Source organism: Amyelois transitella, chromosome 4 (assembly GCF_032362555.1).
Source record: "Amyelois transitella isolate CPQ chromosome 4, ilAmyTran1.1, whole genome shotgun sequence".
NCBI classification, from domain to species: Eukaryota; Metazoa; Arthropoda; class Insecta; order Lepidoptera; family Pyralidae; genus Amyelois; species Amyelois transitella.
In genome coordinates this window covers 11,237,334-11,256,365 of record NC_083507.1, presented here as the reverse complement: position 1 = coordinate 11,256,365, position 19,032 = coordinate 11,237,334, and the positions used below count along the sequence as shown (strand labels likewise).

Below are 19,032 nucleotides of genomic sequence, written 5' to 3'. Positions count from 1 at the left end.
GATAAACTCTTTATTGCACCACTAGCGACCCGCCCCGGCTTCGCACGGATGCACAGCCGATACTAAATACATCTCTATTAGAACTAAAGGACCGCCCGCAAAGCGGCTAACTAAGTCTTGCTCACTTCGCAACGGGCCGTGCAGCAGAAATCGTAATATCTTAATTTCACCACAACTTCAAAACCAGACGTCCAATTTTAATCATTCAAAGACCAAATATTATCTACATAAACTGTACTTATTGATGAAATTATTTATTTTGATAAGGATTAATAGCTGAGTAAAAAAAACGCGTTTAAATGTAGACCAAAAAAAATTCAAGATTTTTAAATAAAAATGTGGTTGTTGTGAATCACTCGACAATACTCGACATAGATAGGTATAGTGTGTCGCGGACTTTTTTGGAGATATTTTTAAGATATACAATTAATTAAAACATTTTTTGGTTCTGTTTGTGTCCGAAAAATCCAAATATATTACGGAACCCTATTTTTTTCCAAAATAAAATATAGTCTATGTTACTCGTGGATAATGTAGCTTTCGAATGGTGAAAGAATTTTTAAAATCGGTCCAGTAGTTTTTGAGCCTATTCATTACAACCAAACAAACAAACAAACAAACAAACAAAGTTTTCCTCTTTATAATATAAGTGTTGATAATAAAAACGGAGGAAACCCACCACAGATGATACTGTATTTAATCTTCTAAATCAAATGACTGTTTTGTAAATTTAAAATTATAACAAATTTGCCGAAACCGAAACCGCCGAGCTTGTATGAAGAAAGTTATGAATGTGGATGAAGCGAATGCAGAATGCAGAGATTGTGGCAAATGGAAAGATGTAGTCTCTGCCTACCACTCCGGGAAAGAGGCGTGATTTTATGTATGTATGTATGTTTGTTACAAATTTGCAAAATGTGTGCAATAAATTATTTACAAACAAACAAACAAACAAACATACCGTATGTTTCTCTTTGATAGGATGAGTCTCCTTAGAAGGTAGGTCTTGAACGACTTTCCACAGCCTTTTGCGGGCTTCGGGAGATAATCTTCCCGAGCCTGGTCTTAGCGCGGCTCCGAAAGCGCTGTCTGGAGTTTCGGGGTTCTTGTCGACTGTATAACAAACATACACATCCATATTAATATACCTATATATCTATATATATATATATATATAATAGAAATAGAAAGTGCTGTGTGGTTCCCGGAACCAATAGAAAAATTAATAGGACCACTCCATGTCTTTCCCATGGATGTCGTAAAAGGCGACTAAATAATAATTAAAGGGACAGGCTCATATATTTGGGATTCCTCTTTGGGGCGATGGGCTAGCAAGCTGTCGCTATTTGAATCTCAATTCTATCATTAATCCAAGCGGCTGAGCGTGGCCTTTCAGAATGTGTCCTATTCTTTCTTCAATTGGTGCCGGGAACCACACGGCACGCCTCATAAAGATTGCAATAATTTGTATGATTTACAAAGCCATGTGCCAATGGCTCTTTTCTGAGTTATGTACATTAGTTTGAGCGCTAACCGATGCTCTTACGGTGATGGAGGACGACGTGATGAACTGCACATTCGGGCAACTTGATGCGCGATCATGAATCAACATGAGTTGTGTTCCTTTGCAAAGATTTCAGAGTTCAGACGGCAGTCGCTTCGTGTAAAAACCTGACTCACCCAATCCAGGATCCATGGTCGAATGGCGCACCCCAGGCTCCTCTCGCAGAGATGAAGAGGATGCAACCGGGACTCACCCCAGGAGGAAGGAAGCCTCTCCAGAGAGGTATGAATGTAACCTGGACTATGAATGAATAAATGAATGATTTATTGAATGAATGAATGAATGAATGATTTATTGAAAGAATGAATGATTTATTATGCATTGAATGAGTCATAATACAGTTGTTACATTTGTTTAAAGCACTTAACATTCAGCCACAGTTGGCATGCAAAATATAGTCTTATGAATTTACATTACTAACATTATCAAATAAATTAATCAATACAATAAATTATTAAATAAATATGAAAGGAGTTATTACTTACAAGGATCTGCCGGAGTCCGTATAGCCTCTCCAGAGAGGTGTGAATGTAACCTGGACTATGGAAGGAGTTATTACTTACAAGGATCCGCCGGGGTCCGTATAGGATCTGAAGGCATTTCCCCACGTCTGACCGCTTGCAATCTCCGTCTGGTGGTGGGGCTTAGACCTCGGAGATTGGGCGTCGATAGGGCATCGTCCAAAGGCGGCGTCCGGACTCCGCATTCGACATCTGTTAAAGATAAATGTTACGTATTTTTCACAATTTAAGATAGATTATAAATAAATTAAAACTAAGTTTCCAAGCAATAGTATGAATGAACTTATTATAAAGCGAGTAATCTCTTCCAATGTTAGTTACCGTGTGGTTCCCGGCACCATTACAAAAAAGAATAGGACCACTCAATTTCTTTCCCATGGATGTCGTAAAAGACGACTAAGGGATAGGCTTACATACTTGTGATTCTTTTCTTAGGCGATGGGCTAGCAACCTGTCACTATTTGGATCTCAATTCCATCATTAAGCCGAGCAGCTGAACGTGGCCATTCAGTCTTTTCGGGACTATTGGCTCTGTCTACCCCGTAAGGGATATAGACGTGACTATATGTATGTATGTATGTATGTATGTAAAAGATAGTTTATAAATAAATTAATTCTAAAAGTTTCCACGCAATGGTAACTAACATTGGAAGAGATTACTCGCTTTATAATAAGTTCATTCATTCGTATTATCACATCTACATCCCTTGCCAGTAGACAGAGCCAGCAGTCTTGAAAGACTGATAGGACACATTCAGCTGTTAGACTCAATGATAGAATTTAAATTCAAACAATGACAGTAATAAATATCTATATATATAATAAAACAGTAAAAATATTTTGTCTGTAGATTTAGTATTTTTGACTGAAGTGGATAGAGGGACACTAAGTATGAATAATACCTAGAAAGCAAAAATGTTTTTTTTATTTTTTGTCCGTCTGTCTGTCCGTATGTATGATCACGCATATCTCCGAAAGCACTGAACCGATTTACAAAAAAAAACTTTTACCAAATGCTTTGTTTTAACTCAGAAAAACATTAAAAGTTTGTTTCATCAAAATCGGTTCACTAAAAAAAAAGAACTGCAGATTGAACGCGAATTTTACGCGGACGAAATCGCGGGCAACAGCTAGTATATAATAATAAATAAAAGAGTCATGACTATCACTACATAGTATAAAACAAAGTCGCTATTTTAGTCTGTTTGTCTGTATACTTAAATCTTTAAAATTACGCAACGGATTTTGATGCGGTTTTTTGTAACAGGTAGAGTGATTCAAGAGGAAGGTTTTTATGTATATTTTTTTCCGAATTTTTCACCTGTGCGAAGCCGGGGCGGGTCGCTAGTATTGTAATAAAAGATTAAAGTAAGATAAGTATATGGACTTAACTTACTTTAATCGTTTTTTACAATCCTAATATAATAAAAACTTACCCTGTCTTGCGTCATCCTTCAAATCCTGTATTCTCTTGGGAGTCTCCTGGGAATCGCCGCCAAGCAGTCCTTGGCGGGCCATCGCGATATACCGAGACGCTGGGGACATATCGTCTACGGCTACAAGACGAATAGAAATTAACATGATTAATACATTCATTCATATAATCACGTCTATAGTGCTTGCGGAGTAGACAGAGCCGGCAGTCTTAAAAGACTGATAAGCCACGTTCACCTGTAAGGTGCTTATCTTGCAGGTTGCTAATCCATAGCCTAAAAGAAGAATCCAGACTATCCCTTAGTCGCGTTTTACGACATCCAAGGGAAAGAGATGGATTGGTCTTATTCTTTTTTCTATTGGTGCCGGGAACTACACGGCTTAGTTAGGATTTTTAGCATAGTTTAAAAATAAAACCTGACATTTCCAAATCTGGATCATGGTTAAAAGCATACCCCGGAAACTCTTAACTAACTCTCCAGAGAAGCGAGGATATAACCAGAACTAATAAAAAGGTTGACTGGAAGAGATCGCTTAGCGATAAGTCTGCCTTTGCTCAACATATTCATAATGTATGTTTCTACTATATACTTATGTATTTTTTATGGGCAATAAAGATAATTTGTATTGTATTTTAATATCAAGAGAATAGAGTAACAGTGTAATAGGGATGATGACAAGGTCTTAAAACAATATTTATTATTTAATAACATGATAGAATACACGTAATTAAATACGTTTCTCGAATTTTTAGTTTAAATTTTGACGCCCCAAATGTTTTATATTCTTTCAAAGTACGATGGGAAAGTCCATTTTAAAAATTTAAAATTATTTAAAAATAACTATGCCAGGAGTGAATAAACAAAAATATGGAATAACTTTTATTAAGACATCATATCCATAAACGCAATAATTAAGGTAGCTGCCATACAAATAAAGTTCATGACGCGAACAAGAAACTCAGATGTGACGTCACACTTGAGTAGCGTTTTGTATGAGGCGTTTTGGACTCGTCCAAATAATGTGTTGTGTTACCTCTTACAGCTCAGGTAGTTTTTTGTTTATTGATTCGATTATTTGACCAATGTTTAAAGTTGTTGTGAAACTAAATTAATACCAAAACAAGAAAAAAAATTGTCATCATGCCTATTATATAATGTTACCTGTAGCTTTATGTTTAGGAGTTTGCTCTCTGCTCGGCGCCGAACTCCGTCGCGGCAGAACAGCGCCCTCTGGCGGCAACATGGCGTTCTCTTTGTCTGTCGTCACGTTCGTTTGTTCGTGTGCTTGTTCCACCATCGGCTCCTCCGAAGGTTTCTCGGGAGAAGGTGGCGCTGTGAAAGGAGCGATGGTTATGCATACATACATACATACATACGGTCACGTCTATGTCCCTTGCGGGGTGGACAGAGCCAACAATCTTGAAAATTTTAATGATAGAATTGAGATTCAAATAGTGACAGGTTGCTAGCCCATCGCCTAAGAAAGGATCTCAAGTTTATAAGCCTATCACTTAGTCGCCTTTTACGACATCTATGGGAAAGAGATGGAGTGGTCCTATTCTTTTCCTATTCCTTCTTCCTATGGTTATGCAACTGTAAGGTATATCTTTATCAAATAAATAAATATATACGGAACAAATTACACTTATTGAGTTAGCCTCGAAGTAAGTCGGAGACTTGTGGTAGTGATACTAACTCAAAGATATTATATTTTACAATTAATACTAATATCGATAAACAGCCCAGACCCAGGTCAAGCAGAAAAAGTTCTTTTCTCATCATGCCCTGGCCGGGATTTGAACCCGGGACCTCCGGTGTCACAGACAAGCGTACTATCGCTGCGCCACAGAGGCCTTCAACTTTAGTACCTACTTAATTACTCCATATATAACATAATTATACAAAAGTTTATATTAATGAAATATCTACAGTTTTATCTTTACAGTGTTGTTGTGTACTTTCCTCTTTTTCACAAGTAATTTTCGACAAATTCGAATTCGTGTGGTTCCTCACTTTTGAATATGACCTTCCCCCTGATCTTTCCCGTGGATGTCGTTAAGAGTGACTAAGGGAAAGGCTAATAAACTTGGTATTCATCTTGTGTGCGATGGCCTAGCATCTTGTCGCTATTTGAATTTAAATCATTTTTTTAGCCAGTCTGTCAGTCTTTTCGTGACTGTTGGCTCTGTCTACCCCGCAAGGGATATAGACGTGATTATATGTATGTATGTAATCAACGTTAATTTTATTCGCAATCCTCCTCCAATACATCGCAAGGGATATAGACGTGATTATATGTATGTATGTAATCAATCAGGTATTAATATACAGATAAAGATTGTAAGATAAAAACACCATTACCTTTAGTATCTCCTACCAAGTAGTTTCTCTCGCTTACTCTCCTCCCCTCTTTCGCGCATTGCATCAACCAATCAGCGATGACGGCGGGCAACCCCCACTTCAAGGCCCTCTTAGGTAGGTAAGCTATTTATTACCACTTTGAGTAGCACAGATCAAGATTGTAAGATATAAACAACATTACCTTTAGTGTCTCCCACTAAGTAGTTTCTCTCGCTCACTCTTCTCCCCTCTTTCGCGCATTGCATCAGCCAATCAGCGGTGACGGCGGGCAACCCCCACTTCAAGGCACCCTGGTATTTGTCCCCGCTAGGCGTGGGACATATCAAGTGGGTGGAAGCCTGGGCGGTGGCCGTGTTGCGTCGGCAGAAACGGAGTTGGGTACTGTAATAATAATGCACTTGTATACTTCTCTAATATATATACATATATATATACTAGCTGTGCCGCGACTTCGTCCGCGTGAAATAGTTATTTTGAGCATCATTGAAGCCCTCAAGGATGAATAATTTTCCCCGTTTTTTTTTCACATTTTCCATTATTTCTTCGCTCGTAAAAGTTGCAGCGTGATGTTATATAGCCTAAAGCCTTCCTCGATAAATGGTCTATTCAACACAAAAATAATTTTTCAATTCGAACCAGTAGTTCCTGAGATTAGCGCGTTCAAACAAACAAACAAACTCTTCAGCTTTATAATATTAGTATAGATATATAAGGACACACATATTCATTATTACGGGACACTTCAACGTTACTTAATAATTGTCATATCTTTCGATTTCACAAATAAATCACTTAAAAATAAGTTTACTGCGGCTTCCAAAGCGTCAGTGCAGAAGAAGCGGCAACAAACTGCACTGCAGCATTTTCTCCATTTTTGATTGACGAACATAAACTAAGTTCTGACTTTTCTGTTTCTCAATCTCAAATTGACACCTGAATATTATTTTTTATAAAAAATAGCTGGTAGAGAATGCTATTAGCATAAAATTTACATAAGGTAGCCTTAACGCATAGTTCAAACTGCCTGTAGAGAATTGAAATTCCATGAGTGTTACTTGGTACTTAGTTATAGCATTACGACCGGAAACTAAAAAAAAAATAGTGCTGGCGTTAGATAACTTTACCTAAAAAAGATAAAATAATAAAATTCACTCACGTGGCACCCAGCAATTTGGCCAATTCGTCCAAAAACGCCCTCTCAACTCCGCTATAAGTGCTCAAACTAGCAACAACGCCCTCTAGCGGCAACGGAGCGCCGGGGCTCCATTGAGGCAACTTCACGGGCCGGTGGTAGTATTGTATGGGGAGTAGCTCTTGTTGCGAGAGACAGTCTTTCTGTAATACATTATAACACATTATAAGGCTGCTTCATTTATCAAATTCATGTAAAATAGCTTCTCTACTTCAAAAGAAGTGCTCAAACTAGCGACGACGCCCTCTAGCGGCAACCGCCGCCATTACGATGCTTCACTTTTCTTCAAGCTAAACTCCGTCCGTCTATTTTACTACGTCTATGGTATAATTAAAAATATTTTTTCCAGTCTTTAATTTTTTTTTTTAAATTAGTCATACTATTATATAAAAGTACATTTAAATAATGTTTAAGCTCGCCCTCTGTAAAAGTATATGCAATGTTTATGCTTAAAAAAAAAAGAGAGAGAAAGGTTGGCAATATTTTTTTTCTGACAGTTGGTATCAAAAACATCTTGTTGTTGTCTTGTCGCGGTACGTAACGTATGTTATAAGTTTTGTGTAAAAGTTTAATATAAACAATTATTAGAATTTAAAAACTGCGTATTTTATTAGAAATAATAACACCCTCAACTTTCAGTTTATTATTAACAAACTACGTATTACATTAATAAAATACATGTTACAATCTCCATAGCATCATCATCATACCTACTCACGATCCCAAAGACTGTGAATGACGTATTTCATTAATAAAATACATGTTACAATTTCCATAGCATCATCATCATACTCACGATCCCAAAGACTGTGAACGACGTATTTCATTAATAAAATACATGTTATAATTTCTGTATCATCATCATCATCATCATACTCACGATCCAAAAGACAGTGACGGCTTCAGCGCCCCCTGCCGGGTCCGGGTCAAAATCGAGGGGCACCAGGCGGCGCGCCCCGGGCGCCCCGCCCGCCAGCAATACGCCGCCGGCCGCCGCTACCTCCGCGCCGATCTCACATATCGCCTCCTCGTCTAAGCCTTGCACTTCCAATTTCATGCCTAATGACGTGATTATTGACAAATTTATGTACTGTTTTCATGTATAAATGTGAAAAGATTACATACTTACATAGATAGATACATACATACATACATATGATCACGTCTATACCGGGGGTAGACAGAGCTAACAGTCTTGTAAAGACTGATAGGCCACGTTCAGCTATTTGGCTTTAAGATAGGATTGAGATTCAAATAGTGACAGGTTGCTAGCCCATCGCCTAACAGAAGAATCCCAAGTTTATAAGCCTACCCCTTAGTCGGCTTTTACGACATCCATAGGAACGAGATGGAGTGGCCCTATTCTTTTTTGTATTGGTGCCGGGAACCACACGGTACATAGATAGATAGATAGATAAAACTCTTTATTGCACCATAAGAGTAAAACATACAAAACAACATAAAACAGATAGAGATGGTACAAAGGCGGACTTATCGCTAATGCAATCTATTCCAGTCAACCTTTGCGTGGAAGGAAACCAAACAGGAGATTGGTGTAGGCGCAGAGCAAGATAAATAAATCTTTAAACATAATAAAATGCACACAGAATATATATAATACATACAAATACGCATGAATACACATAAATACGTAATAATAACATATACTTAGGATAGAGTAGAAAGATAATGAGACCTAACAAGATGTTTGAAACTATCAATTACATATAAACATAAAATCACGTATTTTTCCATAAAGGGGTAGGCAGAGACCACACCTTTCCACTTGCTACGCTCTTTGCATAGTTCTTTCGCTTCATCCACATTCATAACTCTCTTCGTGCTATAAGCTCGGTGGTATCGAGTACTCTTGACCTGACCCTTTGCCAGGACGTTCTTAATTTGTGAGAAGATTGCATGTGATTTATTGCTTTTATGATTATGTACTAATACTTGTAATTGTGTGCAGTAAAGATATTACAAACAAACAAGATTTGGTTTAAAATTAAATAGTCATCATGGCGTTTGGTTCTAGAACACCGTACGAACGACCGCTAATGATTTTGATACAGGAATAGATAAATTAAATACCTAAATTCACAGCACGTTTCATATAATCATCTCAATCACATATAATCACGTCAATATTCCTTACGAGGTAGACAGAGCCAACATCTTGAAAAGGCTAAAAGGCCGCGTTCAGCTGTATAGCTTAATGATGAAACTGATATTCAAATATTGTCAGATGGCTAGCCCATCGCCTACGAGAATCCCAAATTTATAAGCCTAACCCTTAATCGCCTTTTACATCATACATGGGAAAGATATGGAGTGGTCCTATTCTACAGGGCCAGGAACCACACGCAGCTATAGATTACATTCATACATACATATGGTCACGTCTATATCCCTTGCGGGGCAGACAGAGCCAACAGCCTTGAAAAGACTGAATGGCCACGTTCAGCTATTTGGCTTAATGATAGCTATATATGAAGCTATATATTACCTGCAAATATCTGTTCCACTTCTTCGGTAGGCTCTTCTACGTCATCAGTGATGTCCTGTGGTAGGGGTAAGGTCACATTCGGTTCCGGTTTCTCTGGAGTTTTCTCACTCGCTGGTTCTGGTTCCACTACTTCTACGGTTGGAAGGATAAAAATAACTTCACTAGCTGGTCATTGGCATTGGAAGGTTTCAATTTTATTTAGTACTAGCTGTGCCCGCGACTTCGTCCGCGTGGAATAGTTATTTTGGGCATAATGGAAGCTCTCAAGGATGAATAATTTTCCCCGTTTTTTTTTTTCATTGACGATGATTTCATTCGTGATGTTATATAGCCTAAAGCCTTCTTCGATAAATGGTCTATTCAACACAAAAATATTTTTTTCAATTCGAACCAGTAGTTACTGAGATTAGCGCGTTCAAACAAACAAACTCTTCAGCTTTATAATATTAGTACAGATAGTATTAATAACTCGTGATCAGTAATCAGTTGTGTAGAACGAAAGGTAAATTGTATGTATAATTTCAATATGGTTAACTGTCATGTGTATCAATTGCATTTAACAGACGAAAATCGCGATGTAATCAAGGCGTTTCGCTAACGACCTCCATTTCAGGTCAACTTATATTCCGGACATTGTACTCACGACTAAGATAATGGTTGACGATCTCATCGTTCCGTTCCGGCCGCTCGGGAGTGGGCGGCGGCAGGTCCAGCGGCCCGCGGCGCAGCAGTTGTATGTTGCGTTTGCTCATCGGGGACGCGGGTTCGATGCGCGGCTTACGTGTAGACTTCACGGGCGTGGCCGGCTTTGCGTCTATAAGGAACTGGAATGGTAATGTACACTTTTGAAAAAGATATAATTTAGTCTTTACATACATACATATAATCACGTCTATCTTCCTTGCGGGATAGACAGAGCCAACAGTCTTGTAAAGACTGATAGGCCACGTTCAGCTATTTGGCTCTAAGATTGAATTGAGATTCAAATAGTGACAGGTTGCTAGCCCGTCGCCTAAAAAAGAATCCCAAGTACGTAAGCCTATCCCTTAGTCGCCTTTTACGACATCCATGGGAAAGAGATGGAGTGGTCCCATTCTTTTTGTATTGGTACCGTGTAATTTAGTCTTTGTCTACTAGAAATCTTGCTTTACTATAAATGCGAAACTTTGTAAGGATGTGTGTTTGTTACTATTTCACTCAAAAACTAGTGAACGGATTTTCATGAGACTTAGCGGTAATTTAACGTAGACATTGGAATAACATAATAAGTGAAAACATTATAGAGATTTAAGATAGACGAAATCGCGAGTAACAGCTTGTTATAATTTTTCTAAAAATATTAATTCAGGCTACAACAATAGCGACACCTAAAGGACAGTCGGATTGGCTACGACTCTGGTGATTTGCTACGAAAACTCGTAGCGGCTACGACATAAATTCAATTACTTTTTTTTACTTACCTATTCGACATTTCGTAGCTTGTACGACGTAAAAAATGTGCTACGACATTGGGTATTTGCTACGGATTGTCGTAGCGGCTACGACATTGCTTCATTTTGTTATATCAAATCAGCGCTTGAGTGCAAAGAGGGTATGTAAGTATTGTGCATTTCTTTTTTACTCACCTCTGCCTCATCCAATGCTCGCCCTTCGATTACACTTTTCAACAGCCACATAGGCGACAGTATAGGTACATTAGGGCACGCTAGCCCTACACTAGCAGCGGCTCCCTTAGTCCCCGCTACGGCATGGGTGACCCTTTCGTGGGGACAATCGTATCTGACTCCCCCACATTTAGAGACCATTGCTGCGGCGCGTTCGCGACTCACGCCTTCGAGTCCTGTCACCCAGATCTGAAATGAAAAATAAATAGTTCAGATTTCGTTTTGTTTTTGGTCTCTACGTGCGTCAAATAGTGTTCCCGGCACCAATAGAAAGCAAAGGACTACTACATCTCTTTCCCATGGGTGTCGTAAAAGGCGACTAAGGGATAGGCTTTTAAACTAGATATAATTTTTTTAGGCTATGGGCTAGCAACCTGTCACTATTTGAATCTCATTTCTATCATTAACCTGTGGCCTTTCAGTCTTTTCAAGACTGTTGGCTTTGTCTACCTTGCAAGAAATATAAACGTGATAATATGAACGTGCGTTAAATAAAAGATTTGACAAGGGACTGTAAATAGGGATGTGGACTGTACTCAAATAAGTATAAAATTTTACCACGAAAAGTTAGTTTCTATAGTAAAAATAATAAAAAACACAATATTTTCCTCAATAAACAAGGGATTATTTTTTTATTTAATAAAATGTAATCAAATATTTCACCCTCAAGTCACGTGACAATGAACACCAATTAAAAACGCGTGATGTCACGCGTTGCAATACAAGAATTTTCGCTGTCAAGTATTATGGTGTTTGTTGATATTTGGATCATATTATTACCGTGATTTCCGTTCGATTATCTTTTTGAATAAATTTTGCTTTCCCATAATGGAAAGTGGATATATTAAGGCAGATAGTTCAAATTTGCCAAGAATTGATTGCTTTACGGTGGCTAATTTCTTCGCAACAAATAGTAACTTCTGCTCTGCTGAATTTAGAAATGTGAAGACATCCATGTAAGTAATATACTCAAGATACATTATTATAGCAATAGTAGGTATTTTTAAATTATAAGGTAAAAACGAAATAATATGATTTTGCCATATCATTGGCCAACTATAATGAAAGAACGAAACATTGTTTACATTATTTCTAACCTAAAAATTCGAGTTTTCGTCTTTGAAAACTTGAAGAGAAAAATTATTTTAATATGTACAAGTAAATGTAACAAATATTATCAAACTTACATCAAAATGATCCTCACAGAAATACATTTTACTTTGTGTAGATACCTACAAGTGCCGGATCCCGACGGGCTAATTGAAGCCACTTTTTCCGCTTCGTTTTTGTACGTGGAACGTGAATAAACAGTTTTCAGATGTTTTAATAGTTGTACTTTTACACTGCGACATTGCACAATATTTATAAAATTTTGAATTCATATTATTATCACACAACTACGAAATAACTATTACGTACATACAACTTCGACAATATTTTATAACGCGTGACGTCACAGCGGCCGTTTGACAGGTATCCGCGTTTTGGCGCGATATTTTAAATGGAATTTTAAATAAATTATTTTAAAGGAATTACTTGAAATAAAAAAATAATAATAAATAGTTTGGGTTATATTTGGTACTTATGCATGGTTTTAAACACTTTCCCAAAAATAGTCCACATCCCTATTGTGTAAGGTAAAATGAAATTGTGTATTTTTTTATATGAAAACATTTTATTTTATTAATTTATCTCTTGCACTCTTGCTCCCACACTCTACTTTTCATGGAATTAAGATTTTTTTGCATTAGATCCATCCGTGTTACCAGATATTTTATTGTGTATTTTATAAATGATTCGAAATCAATTCTAAATTAATTTCTTGAATACTTACACAGAATCCATCGAATATAGGTCCAGCCTTCTTGATTAAACTCATGTCGAAATTCTCAAAAGCAGTCTGCAATTCTTTATCGATGACGGACGAATCGTTGGATTTCTTGGAATCTTGTGACAACTGCAAAAAGAAAATCGAATAAAAATAATGAGTTCAAAACATACATATAGTCATTAGTCACGTCTATATCACTTGCGAGATTGACAGAGCCAACAGTCTTGAAAAGACGTTCAGCTTTTTGGCTTGGTGATTGAAAACTATAATTCCGGTTTCCCGAGGGAATTTTGGGAAAATCCTCTCTTAGTGCACCCCCCGACCACATTAAGAACCTATACAAAAAGAAAACCAGCTTAACGTGGTTTATCAGTCTTTTCAAGACTGGTGGCTCTGTCTACCCCGCTAAGGATATACAGACGTGATTATATGTATGTACGAAAAATTTTCAACTCTAACCCAGCGGTTTAGGCCGTGCGTTGACAGTCAGTCAGTCATTAACTTTCTTCGTTTATATATTTAGAATGACATAAAAAAGGCAAGGCACGCAGTTTAACCGTAAAATCTTTGCCAATTATTTAACAGCATTAAAAAAGTAAATCATAGATTTTTTTACCTTCATCTTCCCAGATAGAGTTGACATGTCCGCCGCCCTGGTTTCGTCCACGAAATTACTTGGCGGTCTCAAATTCGTTATCCTAGAGAAGTTCAGGCCTGTTAAAGGAAAAAGTATATATTGAAATTACAGAAATATGTCTATAGACATTGGACTACATGAAGCATGCTGCCTTATACTCTTTATAATAGATTTTAAAAAAATTAAGAATGAAAATTAACAATAAAAATATACCTACTGTTTAATTTATGTGTATAGTGCAGTGTGGTTCTCGGCACCAATAGAAAAAAGAATGGGACCACTTCATTTCTTTCCCATGGATATCGTTAAAGGCGACTAAGGAATAGGCTTATAAACTTGGGATTCTTTCTTTTAGGCGATGGGCTAGCAACCTGTCACCATTTAAATCTCAATTCTATCATCAAGCCAAAAAGCTGAACGTGGCCTATCAGACTTTTCAGTCCTATTCTTTTTTGCTACTAGTACCGAGAACCACACGGCACGGCACGCGTGGCCTATCAGACTTTTCCTATTCTTTTTTGCTACTAGTACCGAGAACCACACGGCACGGCACGCGTGGCCTATCAGACTTTTCCTATTCTTTTTTGCTATTGGTGACGGGAACCACACGGCACGGCACGCGTGGCCTATCAGACTTTTCCTATTCTTTTTTGCTACTAGTACCGAGAACCACACGGCACGGCACGCGTGGCCTATCAGACTTTTCCTATTCTTTTTTGCTATTGGTGACGGGAACCACACGGCACGGCACGCGTGGCCTATCAGACTTTTCCTATTCTTTTTTGCTACTAGTACCGAGAACCACACGGCACGGCACGCGTGGCCTATCAGACTTTTCCTATTCTTTTTTGCTACTAGTACCGAGAACCACACGGCACGGCACGCGTGGCCTATCAGACTTTTCCTATTCTTTTTTGCTACTAGTACCGAGAACCACACGGCACGGCACGCGTGGCCTATCAGACTTTTCCTATTCTTTTTTGCTACTAGTACCGAGAACCACACGGCACGGCACGCGTAGCCTATCAGACTTTTCCTATTCTTTTTTGCTACTAGTACCGAGAACCACACGGCACGGCACGCGTAGCCTATCAGACTTTTCCTATTCTTTTTTGCTACTAGTACCGAGAACCACACGGCACGGCACGCGTAGCCTATCAGACTTTTCCTATTCTTTTTTGCTACTAGTACCGAGAACCATACGGCACGGCACGCGTAGCCTATCAGACTTTTCCTATTCTTTTTTGCTACTAGTACCGAGAACCATACGGCACGGCACGCGTAGCCTATCAGACTTTTCCTATTCTTTTTTGCTACTAGTACCGAGAACCATACGGCACGGCACGCGTAGCCTATCAGACTTTTCCTATTCTTTTTTGCTACTAGTACCGAGAACCATACGGCACGGCACGCGTAGCCTATCAGACTTTTCCTATTCTTTTTTGCTACTAGTACCGAGAACCACACGGCACGGCACGCGTGGCCTATCAGACTTTTCCTATTCTTTTTTGCCATTAGTGCCGGGAACCACACGGCACGCTGTATAACAAACACGCCACTCACTCATATCGGGCAGCCGGTGCTCCGCCAGCGGGGACGAGGTGGAGGCGCCCGCCACGCGGTACCGCGATAGCGGCAGCGCCGCGCCGCTCGCCGCCGACTCCTTCACCCAGGCGGGAACCACGCACGCTTTGCCGTACTCTATGGCCGCTTTGTATTTCTCGCTGCCTATGCCTTCTCTGTAAAAAAAAAAAAAAAAAATACTACTTCAATAGGTTCCCGGCACCGATACAAAAAAGAATAGAAGCATCTCTTTCCCGTTGTATTCGTAAAGGGTGGCTAAGGGATAGGCTTAAATAATTGGGATTGGCGATAGAAAAAAGGATAGGACCAGTTCCTTTTTTTTTTAATTGATGTCGTAAAAGGCGACTAAGGGATAGACTTAAATAATTGGGATTTTTTAGATGATGATGATGATAACAGACCCTCGGCCCGTTCAAATGTGTAACTTATCGACGACAATAGTTAAGCGTGATTAAAACTATCGCTATTACAATGCGCACAGTATCTTCAAGAACGTCAATTTACAAAGATTATTCTTTAATCGTGAACATAACACATACATATACGTACAAAATGATTAACTAGATAATGCCTAAAATCTAAACTTCACTTATTGTGTCATTCCAATGTCGTAAAATCCAGAAAATTTCAGAAAAATCCGTCCGATGGTTTCTGCGTGAAACAGTGACAAACAAACACACAGCCGTCCATACATCCTTACAAAGTTTCACATTAATTCAAATACAAAATTCAAATTCAAAATTTTTATTCATTATTATAGGATACTTCATAACGCTTAATAATTGTCAAAACTTTTAGTTTCACAACATTGGTTGACGTCAAATAAACTAAGTTTACTGCGGCTTCCAAGGCGTCAGTGCAGAAGAAGCGGTAACAAACTGCACTGCAGCATTTCAACCGGACGTCAATTTACAAAATAAAGATCTCTTAAATCTAAATAGTGGACGAATGAGTGTTGTACCAGTGAATGGTGCACCATTTAATAATATAATTTAGACTTAAACTAAACTTACTTTGTCAATATAACAATATCCGTGGTCTCACTCTGGAAAGCACCGGAGAACGTTCCACCGTACTCGTTCACCAGTTTCATTATCATCTGCTTGTCCTTCTTCGTTATGCCTGAGGTGGTGACTTGTAAATTGGCAAATGGTGGCAGTTTGTGGTCGTCGAAGTCTGACGATGAACCTCTAACATTGAGACTTAGAGAGGCTGGAAATGAAAATTGATTGTTTTGAAAGGTATAATTTCGTGGCAGTCATGAAGGTAAGAAAAAATGTCTTGGTCCAAATCTTAACACACACACAATCACGTCTTCAATCCCCAATGGGGTAGACAGAGCCTCACAAAGACTAGTCTTTTATTAAGGAAATTTGAAAGAATAAAAGAGTCCCTACGTCAATGACAATAAAGCAATGCGGTGCATATTGAATGTTTTTCCTCTACTTAATAAAAACAATAATATAAGTTACTACATACCTTCCCAGACCGCATGAATCCACGACTCAGCCATTACCGGAATGCCTTTTTCGACCGATTTCTGTTAAATAAAGTTTGTTTGTAAATCCTAACTCCTAAAAAGTTAAATCAGGGCGCTTAATGGTGTGTTTTAACACATATTCTCTATATGTCTGTCTACAAGGAAATGACATAAAGATAGTTTTCTTTTTTAGGTAAAATTTGATATATATTATATAAATAAAATATTACCATCATCACAAGTGGGATAGTATGCATCTTAGAAGCTGAACAAAATAAATTTTATTTATCTGACAAATACATATAATCAAACTCACAATGTATTTATCAGACAATACAGTATTGGAGACGAGATGTGTCGTCTCGTCTGTAAGCACCACGCTGTATATGCCTCCCATCCAGTGGACTTTCTTTTTTATTGTTTCCTGAAAACATGAAATATCGTATTAAAAACTACACATGCATTGAAAAAGGAATAAGGCAGGCTTCTTGACAGTTCGTTAGACTCTTTATTGTATATTTTAAAAAAATCATACAATATAGTATTATATATTGTACTAACAATTGGAAAAAAATATGTACAATTGTGCCGTGTGGTTCCCGGCACCAATGCAAAAAGAATAGGACCACTCCATCTCTTTCCCATAGATGTCGTAAAAGGCGACTAAGGGATAGGCTTATAAAATTGCGATCCTTTTTTTAGGCGATGGGCTAGCAACCTGTCACTATTTGGATCTCAATTCCATCATTAAGCCGAGCAGCTGAACGTGGCCATCAAGTCTTTTCGGGACTATTGGCTCTGTCTACCCCGTAAGGGATATAGACGTGACTATATGTATGTATGTACAATTGAGAACTCATTTTTTTTTTTAAATTCATACTTTTTGTTGTTTAGACAAGCCGCTCGCTGTAACTACAAGGCCTCTCATAGCCACTGTGAAAACTGGTTCGGGCCCAGACGGTATCGGCACGCCTTCCGTCAGACAACATGACAAGCAACGAGGTCCGACCAGTCTGAAACATAATAATATAAGTATTTTAATATCCTTTACAGAAACATGTGCTTACTTAAGTCATAATTGCAAAGTGAAAGATACAAATATAGATTAAGAGAATGGTTCTACTATTAAAAGCAGCATACTAAGTTACACAAAAAAAGAATCTTCTTTCAATTTTGCATATTTATAATTAAAGAGTCTGGAGAAAGACATAGACATAGGGTACACTATCATACCACTAATCTATCAAATCTTTAGTTCCCGTGGAAGTTTGGAAAAAAATCTGTATATTTTTGTAAGTTGTGCTAAATTCGCCCGGGTGAAGCTACAGGTAAAAAAATGTAGTGAAGTTTAAGATACACTTGTGAAGTGTAAGATGTAGGCAACCTTCTTGCTAGACGCCATAGCAATGGTTGCCATGGTTTTGTTAGTGAGACATGTCAAAAAATAATTTTTATCATTAAAGGTTCTTAATTTTAATGTAATAATATAGTTATTTTAAAACTGATTATTTCTCTCCTCTTTTCTCCTTCTTTCTTCTGTAGGAAAAAATAACTTTTAATATCTATACTTCTTACAACTTACAAACACTTGGTGGTCTTCAGTTTCTCATACAGCTCTCCGTCAAATTCATTCAAAACAAACACGTCCTTCTTAGTGAGGCCATCAAACTTGGTGTAGTTGCTCTCGTGCACAAATTGGGCTTTGAGTCCACCTCCGCTATGCTGCTCACAGGCCTGTAATATACAATTCAAGTTCAAATTCAAAATGTACAGCCATTTTGAATTTGATTTGATGATATAAGTTAAAAAATAATATCTTTATACTTATGTAATCATAATCCTGGTCTCTCAAAGATTTAATGAAAAGCAAACAATACTGGAAGAGATCCCTTCATGGGATAAGTCCGCCATTGCAAGTCATTTGTTTCTTTTAGACCTATGTACTTACTATTTTCTTGTTGCTGTGTAAATTTCTATACAATAAAGATATTACAAACAAACAAACAAAACAGTATTGCAATCAAAAGAAAGATATTTAATACCTGCCTACTACCAATGATGACTTATGGATGTCAAACTTGGGCTTCCACCGAAAGAAACTCAAACTAAAAACATGCCAAAGAAGCATGGAGAGGAGCATGCTAGGATACAACCTGCGGCATAGAAAACGAGCAATAGGACCCGAGAAATATTACTAAAGTGGAAGATATTAATATAAAAGTGAAAACACTTAAGTTGAGATGGACAGGCCACATG

General features: G+C 38.0%; 1 protein-coding gene across 1 annotated transcript in view; it reads right to left on the bottom strand.

Moving 5' to 3' along the window:
* The window catches only part of LOC106137291 (DNA topoisomerase 2-binding protein 1-A), a 29,358-nt gene that overhangs the window by 9,405 nt on the left and 921 nt on the right, over window positions 1-19,032 (bottom strand). Inside the window, exons 2-19 of the mRNA XM_060954488.1 lie at window positions 18,359-18,510; window positions 17,657-17,789; window positions 17,093-17,200; window positions 16,776-16,836; window positions 16,310-16,508; window positions 15,276-15,451; window positions 13,692-13,789; window positions 13,079-13,201; window positions 11,206-11,433; window positions 10,224-10,404; window positions 9,581-9,712; window positions 7,955-8,133; window positions 7,039-7,217; window positions 6,064-6,263; window positions 4,683-4,853; window positions 3,522-3,641; window positions 2,128-2,277; window positions 962-1,113 (exon numbers count right to left, since the gene is read on the bottom strand). Of these exons, the coding sequence (XP_060810471.1) occupies window positions 962-1,113; window positions 2,128-2,277; window positions 3,522-3,641; window positions 4,683-4,853; window positions 6,064-6,263; window positions 7,039-7,217; window positions 7,955-8,133; window positions 9,581-9,712; window positions 10,224-10,404; window positions 11,206-11,433; window positions 13,079-13,201; window positions 13,692-13,789; window positions 15,276-15,451; window positions 16,310-16,508; window positions 16,776-16,836; window positions 17,093-17,200; window positions 17,657-17,789; window positions 18,359-18,510 (2,742 nt within the window). The remainder of the gene's footprint in view (window positions 1-961; window positions 1,114-2,127; window positions 2,278-3,521; window positions 3,642-4,682; window positions 4,854-6,063; window positions 6,264-7,038; window positions 7,218-7,954; window positions 8,134-9,580; window positions 9,713-10,223; window positions 10,405-11,205; window positions 11,434-13,078; window positions 13,202-13,691; window positions 13,790-15,275; window positions 15,452-16,309; window positions 16,509-16,775; window positions 16,837-17,092; window positions 17,201-17,656; window positions 17,790-18,358; window positions 18,511-19,032) is intronic.